We start from the raw sequence: 10345 nt of genomic DNA on the forward strand, positions 1-10345 counted from the left end.
GATCATAGTTTTAATACAAGCCTTATTATTATTCTTCACAAACATTGGGCTTTGACTACTATCCCTGTTTTTAATCACTGTTTTAATAACTGTCCAGTAATTTAATGGCATTTTATTTTGGAAGGGAGTGTTAGGGTCAGGGTTTGGGAGATCATGAAACATGTTTTTATTGTATTGTGTGCATATTTATATTGTAAACTGCTAAAAGGTGGCCATTCTTGTGTAGTAATTGCCTTGTGATTAACTCCCACAACAACCTTGTAAGGTAGGCTTCATAGGCTCCTAGAGCTGGAAGGGAGCCCCAAGGGCCAAACAGTCAGCCCCATTCTGCCCTCCAAGTCCTCCAAAGAGATGGCCATCCAGACAGAGACTCCTCCAATGCTCTTTAAGGCAGCGTCTCCCATAGATTTGCTCAGAGGTCATGGGGCGCACAGTCCCATGGGAACCGGTCCTTACCACCCCACTTTGGGAAAGGAGACCCCCCTCAGCCCCCTGGACTATTTACTACCAGGAGTTACTATGGCTGGGCCTCAGAGGAGTTTCCTAGGCATTGCCACCTTCTGCCCTCCATGGCCATTGGCACTGACCTTTCCCCATTGCCTTCCCTCCTTCAGGCCTTGGACCTCCTCCTCCTTCGCACTCAGAGCAACCCTTCCCTACGGCTGAGAAGACAGCCTCTGACCCAGGGAAGCTCCAGCCATAAAGGACTGCAGAAGAGGCCTTTCTGGGGCTGCAGGAATCAGGGTCTTTGTACTGAAGGTAGGCCTTTCTTCCTGGAGCTGAAAGAGGACTTTTGTTTAAATGCTTCAGTCCAGGATTGTGTGGAAGGGTTTCAGCTGAGAGACTGAGCCCATGCTTTGCAGGAATAAAGCCCCAAATTCAGTTTCTGGCAGCATTGTCTTCCCAGAAGGTGGAAGTGAGATTTCCAGACCCAGACACACAGTGCGCCAGTGAGTCCTTCGTGTGGGGACTGTGTGTGTATGTGGTGTTTACTAGAGCTTTGTGAAGTATTTATTTCACTGGGTTTATAAAATGAATTTACACACATCTTCACTTCCCAAAAATGAGCATAATCCAGGATGCAATCTTTAATCTTAAACCTATATATTTATGGATATTTATACCTATATATTTATAGATATATCAAGAGCAACACATTCAGCAGTGTGCATCTTTTTGAAAAATATAAAAGGAAATGTGAAGACATTGTGATTTTGACAATAGATCCATTTAGAAACAATGCATACAAATATACATTTATCAATTTGTGTGTGGTTTCAGGAAACAAAGAGAGGAGAGGCACACCTCATGCTCCTTCTATGACTGACACATAACACAGCAGTTACACTCAGATAAATGGTCTCATTGTAAAAATGAAATAATGATTTTCACCAGTGTCTACATGCGGAGAGGGGAAGTATGAAGGGAGGCAGTGGATGAGATCCATAAAGTAGTGCAGGTCTTATTTAGTCCGGGAACTTGAACATGTCTACATGGGACACAAAACAAATCCTTCTCCTCCTCCTCTGCATGAAAGAGAAGTCTAATTCTGATCTGTGATGCTGACACAGCATGGAAGAATTAGCATTCCGGCATTTAAAAGTCTGAGGATGCCTGAATCCTCTGGGTTAACTGAAGAGAGTAGATCCACTGAACACATAGGTGAGTCAAGCTATAGGCAAATCCAACTGATTCAGTGATTCTTGTCTGATCAGGACTAAGCATAGGATAGGATACAGACTAGGATTTAGTCCTGCATGTGGCTAGAACAAGAAATTCCCAAGCCAAGATGGACAGGAGACAGTGTGGAAAATGGGCAGAGACACTCTGAGAATTGTGACTTCTCTGCATGCAGAAGGCTGCCATCAAAAATTGAGTGCTCCCTTCCCATCAGCTCAGTCCTCTGGTGACCCCCGATCCTGGGAGGAAGGCTGGATCCCATGGAAGGGGAGCAACTTGAGAAGAGAGAGCTCTGGGAGAATGAAGGGCCACCAGATCAGACAGGCTAACCCAGCAAAACCCTCTAAGCTCCAACTCCGGGTGGAATGAGGCTACAACTGGCCATTCACTGACTTAGGTAGAACTATAGAGTTGTCAAAGCCATCCTGCATATTCCATGCCTGGTGAGAGTCTTGGGTGAGAGGTACTGGAGAAGCATCCAACTGTGTTTATGTAGCTGGGAGCAAAATGAAGACATCTTCCTCTGAGGGCCACTGTGGCGGTCAGGAGGTTTCAGCTGATGATTGACTCATTTCACATCTCGCTACGGGGACATAACCAGGGCCCTCTCCAATTCCCCATTTGCTAATCCCCCACCACTCTAAGAAGGCATGGAGTATCTGTTGTGTAGGGGAGCTGCAGTGAATCTATGCTAGGTCTAGGAGACTCTGGTACAGAGGGAGCGAAGGGATACCCACCTCTGCATTGGCCCAAAGGAGGCATATGTCACCTGCATATATCATGAGCAGGATGCTGATCTCTGTGTCTTTGAGTGCTGCAGGGTTTCTTGTCAAGCCAATCCTAACCCCAGTCCCTTTTCTCAGGAACTTCCTCTTGGCATCATTGGACACGGCTTTGGGCCTCTCTTGCTGGAAGTGACCTAAGTGAAGGGCAACCAGGACCCCCTGCCCACCTGATGGCCAACACAGAGGCCAAGCCGAGGGAGCTGGGCTCCAAGAGAAAGAGGATGCAGAGGTACAAGAACTCTTTGGTGAGTCGCTATCCTATTAGCTTCATCTGTGTCACTGCTGGGCCAATTTATGAAAGGAAGCAAATAAATTACTGTCCGGGTTTGGCACAGATAGTCGTGGTTAATCCTGAGTCACCCTATTATTTTGGGGCTTTGAAAAAGTTCTGATTTCTATCTCCTCCTCCCACTTTCCTCCTCCTTCAGCTCACTTCAATTTCTGCATAATGAGTGCCAAGGATTTTGAAGCCCATCAACTCAAAAGTGGGAAGAGGAGAAGAAAGAAGGGGGCAGGGACTTGCCCTTGCTAGGAGTCTGAGGCAAAAGCAAACTGCTGTGTTCTTCCCCGCTTGTGTGATCTTCCCCATAAACAACTTTGACCATCTTCACTGCTTTCTGGTGTTGCTTATCCACATGTGTCTTGTTTTTTTCCATCTGTGAAATGTTAGTGGATATGGGAGAATGTCTCTGGATATAAATTGGGGGTGGCCCCTTGGCCCTCAAGACCAGAATGCTCCCCAGAACTGCTAAAATGACATTTGCCTCTGAAATTTGGCAACAAATGTCTAAATGTACTATACGTGTCGGGATTGTCAGTATCCTAATCCATCATCAATATCCCAGCCATGGCCAAAATTATATTGTTTATTATACTGTGTATTATATTGAAAGAATTTGAGACCAACTGGATCTCAAAGGCAGTAGCTTTTTTCCTGGACTAAATTCTGAGGTGAGCAAATGATTTTGGGATGCATCATGTGCTCTCTCCCCCCCCCCCCTTTTATTAGTCATTCTCTGGAAGAGGGCTATTTTCTATTGCAGGTGACCTTTGCAGATGTGGCGGTATATTTCACCAAGGATGAATGGAAACTGTTGACAGAAAAGCAGAAACATATGTACAATTATGTGATGATTGAGAATTATGAGAATGTGGCCTCTGTGGGTAAGGAAGCTGAATTCATTGCCCTTACTATGAACACTGAGGGCCCTTTCATACTACATTATCATGGCATTATGATTCCACTTTAGAATCATAGAATCATAAAGCTGGAATAGACCACAAGGACCATCTGGTTCCACCCCTTGCCATGCAGGAAACACATTGAAAGCATCCACTACTTCAGGAAGTTTAGGTGGAACCTCTTTTCCTGTGGCTTGTGTCCATTGTTCCATGTCCTTTGCTCTAGAGCAGCAGAACAAGCTTGCTCCATCTTCAGTATCTCTTTAAATATTTGAAGAGGGCTATCATATCCACTCTGAACCTTCTCTTCTCCAGGCTAAACATTCCCAGCTCCCTGAACCACTCCTCATAAGGCTTGATGTTTTCCAGACCATTCACCATTTTCATTGATCTCCTTTGGATACACTCCAGCTTCTCAACATCCACTTTGCATTGTGATGACCAGAAGTGAACACAGTATTCCAAGTGAGGGCTTGACCAATATAGAACAGAGTTGTACTATTACTTCCCTTAATCAATACCTTAGAATTATAGAGTTAAAAGAAACTAGAAGAGCCATCCAGTTAAAACCCCTGCCATAACACTATACTTGCATTGATGTAGCCTAGGATCACATTGGCCTTTTTAGCTGCTGCATCTCACTGTTGACCTATGTTCACGTTGTGGTCTACCAGGACTCCTAGATCCCTTTGACATGTTGTTTAATTGTCATAGCAACTTTATGTGAGGTCTTAGAATTTGTAGTTTAGTGAGGCACTATTGCTCTCCACTTTTTAAGGATCTTAAAATGTCAGTTCTAGAATTTTGTGGGTAGGAACCATGGAGACAAATGTTTTTTTGGCTCCAAATGCTCCTCAACCAATCACTGACCAAGTTTCCTGGATTTTTGGTCCCTCTTCCAGCCTTTTGAGACACTGGAGAGGCTTATTGGGTAAAATGCCTCCCTTGGCCCTGCAATGGCTCAGAGAACAGTGGTAAAATGGATACCACTTCCCCAAATGGATGCTGTCGGATATTGAGGGGCAAAATATTATTTATACCCCCAAAGGGAATACAATGTGGGGTGGCCCTGAGATCCCATGGGAGGCAATGTGATTCCCCCCCCCCCCCCATCCCCAACAGTGGTCCATCCCTGTCCTAGAGATGTCTTAAGGCTGTTTTAAGGCTGCTCTCTGGCACTTGACCTTCACCAAAATGGGAGTTCAGGTCCCAGCCCCCCTGCATTGCCTTTCCCAATGAGTTATTTGTATATTGATTATCCTGCCTTTCTCAAAAATGAGCCCCAAAGTGTATCTTTTATGCATCACACACACTCTGTGGGTGTGTTTCTGTCTGTGATAGAGAGATGGGGGGATGTAAAAAACAGAAAGGCAGGGAAGAAATGCTGAAAGTGAGATGCTGAAGCAGTGCAGAAGAGCAAGAGGGAAGGTTGGGGAGCAGAGGGAGAAAAGGAAGGGGAACCAGGCCTGTGGGAGCCAGGAGGGGAAGGCAGGAGCAAAGGCAGGATTGCCTAGCTCTGTGCGGAGAGGAAGGGACCTCTGGAAAGGGCCAGGAGAGGGGCCTTGGGGATTGGGAGGCAGCCATCAACCTGACAGATTTTAAGAACTGGTTTGAGTGAACTTCTGAGAACCAGCTCAAAACTTTGTTTTAAGACATATTTAGGGGTTCCATTTAGCAATTATGAGTAATATTTATGAAGGTAGGAGACACAAAACTTGCTTGTTCTTTAATGTTTCTTTTCCTACCTGAGCTTGTTTGTTTCATGATTGATTCCAGACGCCCTTTGTTACCTAAAATGCTTGAGTCTGGGGAGGACACCCGCAAGTCCTATGCTTTTAGGGGAATTTAGTACTTTGCTGAAAAGAGAGATATAGTTTGGTTGGGGCAAGAGTGATTCAGCCCAACTGTGCCAGGCCCAGAAGCACACTGAACTCCAAATGCATTTGAAATAGGTTTTATCTTTTATTTAGGGGAAAAGAAAAACACACGCACACACACATAAGGGTTCACACATGGACAACAACTAGATATCAGGTGGGAGTGGTCAAGAGATGTAAGACTTTCATAATGGTAATACTTTACATAGACGTATCTGGATTCCAGTTGCTGAAGGTTCGAAGTGGGAAGAGAAGTCAGGAGCTCCCGCGACAAGTGGGGTTGGTGAGTGCATTGAGGTGCTTAATCATGTAAACCGACAGACTGTCTGTAATTGGACAGATGTCAAAGAACAGCCAGACTGGGCAAAAATTTATACTGTAATTGTTGCTTCGGGGCAGAAACTAAGGCGGGTTATAGACCGCCCATTTGGGGCGGTCTGGACCCGCCCCTTACCCCGGAGTATCGGGGCTTCAGTGGCTACACCGGCAGCCGCTGAGGCCCCGATCCGCTGCTTTTCGGGCTGCGGGGAAGCAGCAAAACGCCGCTTCCCCGCAGCCAGAAAAGGGGTGTCCTTGGGGCTTCAAGCCCCAAGGACACCCCGCGGCGGCGGGGAGGGGGAGAAAGGGGCCGCTTGGCCCCTTTCTCCCTTGCTTCGCTGGGCGCAGCCGTCTGAAGGCTCTCTCTTGAGTTGCGAAATAATACAAATATTTGCAAGCTCTCTTCTCCGACTTCCATCAGCTTCACCATCCCTTGTACACATAACTCAAATCCAATCCACACAAATCTGCATGTGAGCTGCATACTGTATTGGTTGTGAGTCATCTCCTCGTGCCAAACAGCATGAAATGACCTTTGCAGTTAGCTCAGGACTCTATGGCAGTCTCACAGGATATGATTCTACCTGTCAATCAAAGTATTTTTGCACATAGTTAATGAAATATTTTTCTTCAACAGTCCTTTGACTATCTGCTTCCAGTGATTTCTTCAAGGCAGTCCCTATTCTTTGCAAGCTCCTATGAGTAAGGATACCACCATTCCATGTATTTAGGGGCATAAGCAACAGGGTCTTGCTTGGGTTACTCACAGCAACTTTATTAATTTTATCTCAAATAAGGAGAGTTTAATGAGGGCTAAATCATGGAGTAACACTCTCCTCTCTTAACTCTGATTTTCAGTCTTATCTGTCACTGTCCTTTACAGAAGAACATTTGAATCATGAGAGAATCCACACAGGAAGGAAGTCACATAAATGCCAGCATTGTGGGAAACGTTTTGCTTACAAGTCAATCGTTGTCATGCATCGGAGGGTCCATACAGGAGAGAAGCCATATAACTGCCAGCATTGTGGGAAATGTTTTTCTTTGAAGGGAGACTTAGTGAGACATCAGAGAGTCCACACAGGAGAGAAGCCTTTCAAATGCCAGCATTGTGGGAAATGTTTTTATTCGAAGTCATACCTGGTGACACATCAGAGATTTCACACAGGAGAGAAGCCATACAAATGCCAGCATTGTGGGAAGTGTTTTTGTTTGAAATCATATCTAGTGACACACCAGAGAGTCCACACAGGGGAGAAGCCATACAAATGCCAGCATTGTTGGAAATGTTTTTCTTCGAAGTCATACCTAATGACACATGAGAAAGGTCACATTGGAGAGAATCCATACAAATGCCAGCATTGTGGGAAATGTTTTTCGTCGAAATCATACCTAATGACACATGAGAAAGGTCACACTGGAGAGAATTGATACAAATGCCAGCACTGTGAGAAATGTTTTTCTCAGATGTCAGACCTAGTGAGTCATCAGAAAGGCCACACAGCAGAGAAGCCACACAAATCTCAGAAGTAAATTAATATTATTTTTGTCAAGAAAGACTACAAAGAATATATTTTTAAGCCAGTGGTGATAAGAGAAGGCCGTTGTGATTTTGTGTGTTCATATGTCTGCTTATGTTTTTAAGTTATATTTCAATTTTAGGGTATAATTGCTATTATTTGCTTTGGGTTGTAAATTTGGCTGGGGACTGTGGGTCATGGTATAGGGTAGCTAGATCGCGGGCTGGGATTTGTTGCAGCTGTCCAGGATAGTTATGGGGATGATAGCTTTTGCAATTTGTGGCATGTTGGCTGAAGAAAGTTGGAGGCTGGTGTGAACAGAAAGGGGTCTAGTTTCTGGGAATGGCAAAGGGGGCCTTGTTACCTGTGGGGCATAGACTGTGGGAATTGGAGGAGGGGTTAGCGTTGGAAGAGGGTGGAGTTTTAGGTTTTGGGGTTTTAATGTATTGTTGGGATTGGAGTGGGCAGTTCTGACTTAAACACCGAATTTCTATGTGTTCTCAATAAAGTTATTTGCTGTTTCAACACACTGGACTCTTTGATGCACAGAAGTTCTGAATTTGCCCAAAATTGACCCTTTCTTCTCTCCTCAGTCCTCAGCTCCATTCCCAGCCCTAAGAACAGCAGAGGCAAACACACACACACACACACACACAAACATACAGGATACACAGAGAGAGCTATATTTCCAAAGCAGAGCCTTCCTTTCCTGACTTTCCCTCCTGAGTCCAGCTCTGCACCTTGGGCTCCATTGCGGTCTCCTCAAAGGAAGGAAGGAAGGAAGGAAGGAAGGAAGGTGAGGCCGCTGAACCCTCTTTCCTTCCCTACCGCCTCCTTGGGGATTCCTTGGGGCCCAGGTACTTGGGGTGGGGGATATTTTGAGAAGAGAGGGCAGGGGGACACTTGGAGAGAGGCATGGCCATGGAAGGGAGGGGGATCCAAATGTAAAAAGGGCTTTGAGGAGCTCCCTTCCTTCTGGAAAGTGGGGCAGAAGAGAGACCTTCCCTTCTGATGCCTCATTTGGGAAGGGTTTTGTGCCAAATAGAAAGCATCACACAGGATAGGGTTCAATAGCATTGGAAACAACTCTTTTGGGGGGAAGGGAGAAGTTTTCTCTGGAGTCTGGGGGAGGGGGTTCTGGGGGGGGGAGAGAAGAGCCCAAATCTAGGCCAAAGCCAAGAGGAGGGAGACAGACCTCAAAACCTCTGGCAATCCCCTGTCAACCTGGGAACTAAGCTTAGAGGCCCATAGGATCCAGATTGGGCATCCCCCTCACATACTTACCTTTTCCTTCACAACAACCCTGCAGGAAGACCAACAGAGAGACCCACAGCGCCAGAAACACACACACATACCCCACTTCTGGGAGCATACTGAAAGGGCTTTTGACCCCCTTGAAGACATGTTGTTATTATTATTATTATTATTATTATTATTATTATTTATATTCCACCTTTTCTCAAAGGAATCAAAGAGGATTACAGTAATAAAATAACATACAATTTAAGAAATACAATTAAAATTCCAAACCCCCAAGACTTCTCCCAATTATAAAAACATTAATCAACCCTTAAAAAACCTATTAAACAGCATGAATATTTAAAACTTTCATAACACAATACAGTAAAAAAGTTTTTTGGGGTAAGAAATGGGTCGTTTTCTGAAGGAGAGGTGGGAGGGCAGGAACGATATACATCAATAGCAATTTCCATAACAGTAATGATGGCAAGGGTAAGGGTCAGGGGGAGGGAGAGGCAAGTCAATACATCTCATCTAGTCTGGAAAGAGATCCATCTTAATATCCTTCTTAAAGGCTTCCAAGGTGTTAATAGGACGGATCTCATCTGGCAGGTCCTTCCAGATCGAACCAACACCTTGTATCTTGCCCAGAAACTGATGGGTATCCAGTGGAGGGATTTAAGAACCGGTGTAATGTGGGCAGTTCTAGAAGTGGCTGTAACCAACCTGGCTGCCATATTCTGTACCAACTAAAGTTTCTGAACTTGGCACAAGGGTAGCCCCATGTAGAGTGCGTTACAGAAGTCGAGCCGAGAGGAGACCAGCGCATGTACTACTGTTTCAAGGTCTCCCTGCTCCCCGCCCCATGTCTCCGAATGATCTCACCCAGCAGCTTCATGTAAATGTTGAATAGCATTGGGGACAGAATCACGCTTTGAGGGATGCCTGACTTGAGCTCCCTCTTGGACAAAGAACTGTCCCCAAGTGACAGGAATCTGCCTGAGAGGTAGGACCTGAACCACTGGAAAGCAGTGCCCCAATTCCCAACTCTCCCATATGTTCCAGAACGATACTGTGGCCAATGGTATTGAAGGCCGCTGAGAGGCCTTCAATAGCACCAGAAGGGTCAGACTTCCCCTTTTCAAAGAGCTGTCGATGCTCAAATGGAGATCACTGACTAAGGTGACCATGGCCGTCTCAACTCTGTAACCCATCCTAAATCCAGTTTGAAATGGATGTAGAAAAATCCATTTCTTCCAAGACTGCTTGGAGCTGAATGGAGACTGCCCTCTCAATTGCCTTGCCTAAGAATATTAAGATCCAAACTGGCCTGTAATCGTTTCTGTCCAGAGGGTCAAGGGAAGGCTTTTTAGAAGTGGTTTAACCACCGCCTCTTTGAGGCAAGATGGAAGACATCCTTCCCTGAAAGATGCATTAGTTATATTTTTAGCAGCATCTTGATGGTATCTCCCCCTGGAGGGCCAGCTAAGACGGTCAAGTATCGAGAGAGCAAGTCGTCATTTTCATACTCCCAAGGAGCTTCTCCACATCCTCTGTACTAATGACTCAAATTGATCCAGAATAACAGTATGGGCGGAGGCCCTGGATACCTCTCCTGTCACCTCTGTCATAAGGCCAGCATCCAAATCGGCTCTTATCTGAGAGATTTTGTCTGTGAAGAAGTTATTAAAAGCATCACAGCAACCTTTTGTAGGTTCTAATAAAGAGTTCAGGATTCTGGAAG

General features: G+C 45.4%; 1 protein-coding gene across 1 annotated transcript; it reads left to right on the forward strand.

Annotated features, from left to right (window-relative positions):
* The first annotated feature begins 699 nt into the window (after window positions 1-699).
* On the forward strand, window positions 700-7822 carry LOC149282459 (uncharacterized). Its single transcript, XM_089498218.1, has 4 exons — window positions 700-759; window positions 2544-2710; window positions 3509-3629; window positions 6726-7822. Exons 2-4 carry the CDS (start codon window positions 2636-2638, stop codon window positions 7271-7273), a joined length of 744 nt encoding a protein of 247 aa, XP_089354344.1. The 5' UTR covers window positions 700-759; window positions 2544-2635; the 3' UTR covers window positions 7274-7822.
* Window positions 7823-10345: the final 2523 nt, after the last annotated feature.

The sequence above is a fragment of the Sceloporus occidentalis genome, unplaced genomic scaffold (assembly GCF_023333645.1).
Source record: "Sceloporus occidentalis isolate IW3139 unplaced genomic scaffold, rSceOcc1.0.p SCAF_114, whole genome shotgun sequence".
NCBI lineage: Eukaryota > Metazoa > Chordata > Lepidosauria > Squamata > Phrynosomatidae > Sceloporus > Sceloporus occidentalis.

Bases quoted from the DNA above. Each gene is read 5' to 3' on its own strand.
- LOC149282459 (XM_089498218.1), top strand. From the start codon at position 2,636: ATGGCCAACACAGAGGCCAAGCCGAGGGAGCTGGGCTCCAAGAGAAAG. The intron at 2,711-3,508 runs GTGAGTCGCTAT...TTTCTATTGCAG, and splicing joins AGAGGTACAAGAACTCTTTG to GTGACCTTTGCAGATGTGGC. The intron at 3,630-6,725 runs GTAAGGAAGCTG...TGTCCTTTACAG, and splicing joins TGAGAATGTGGCCTCTGTGG to AAGAACATTTGAATCATGAG.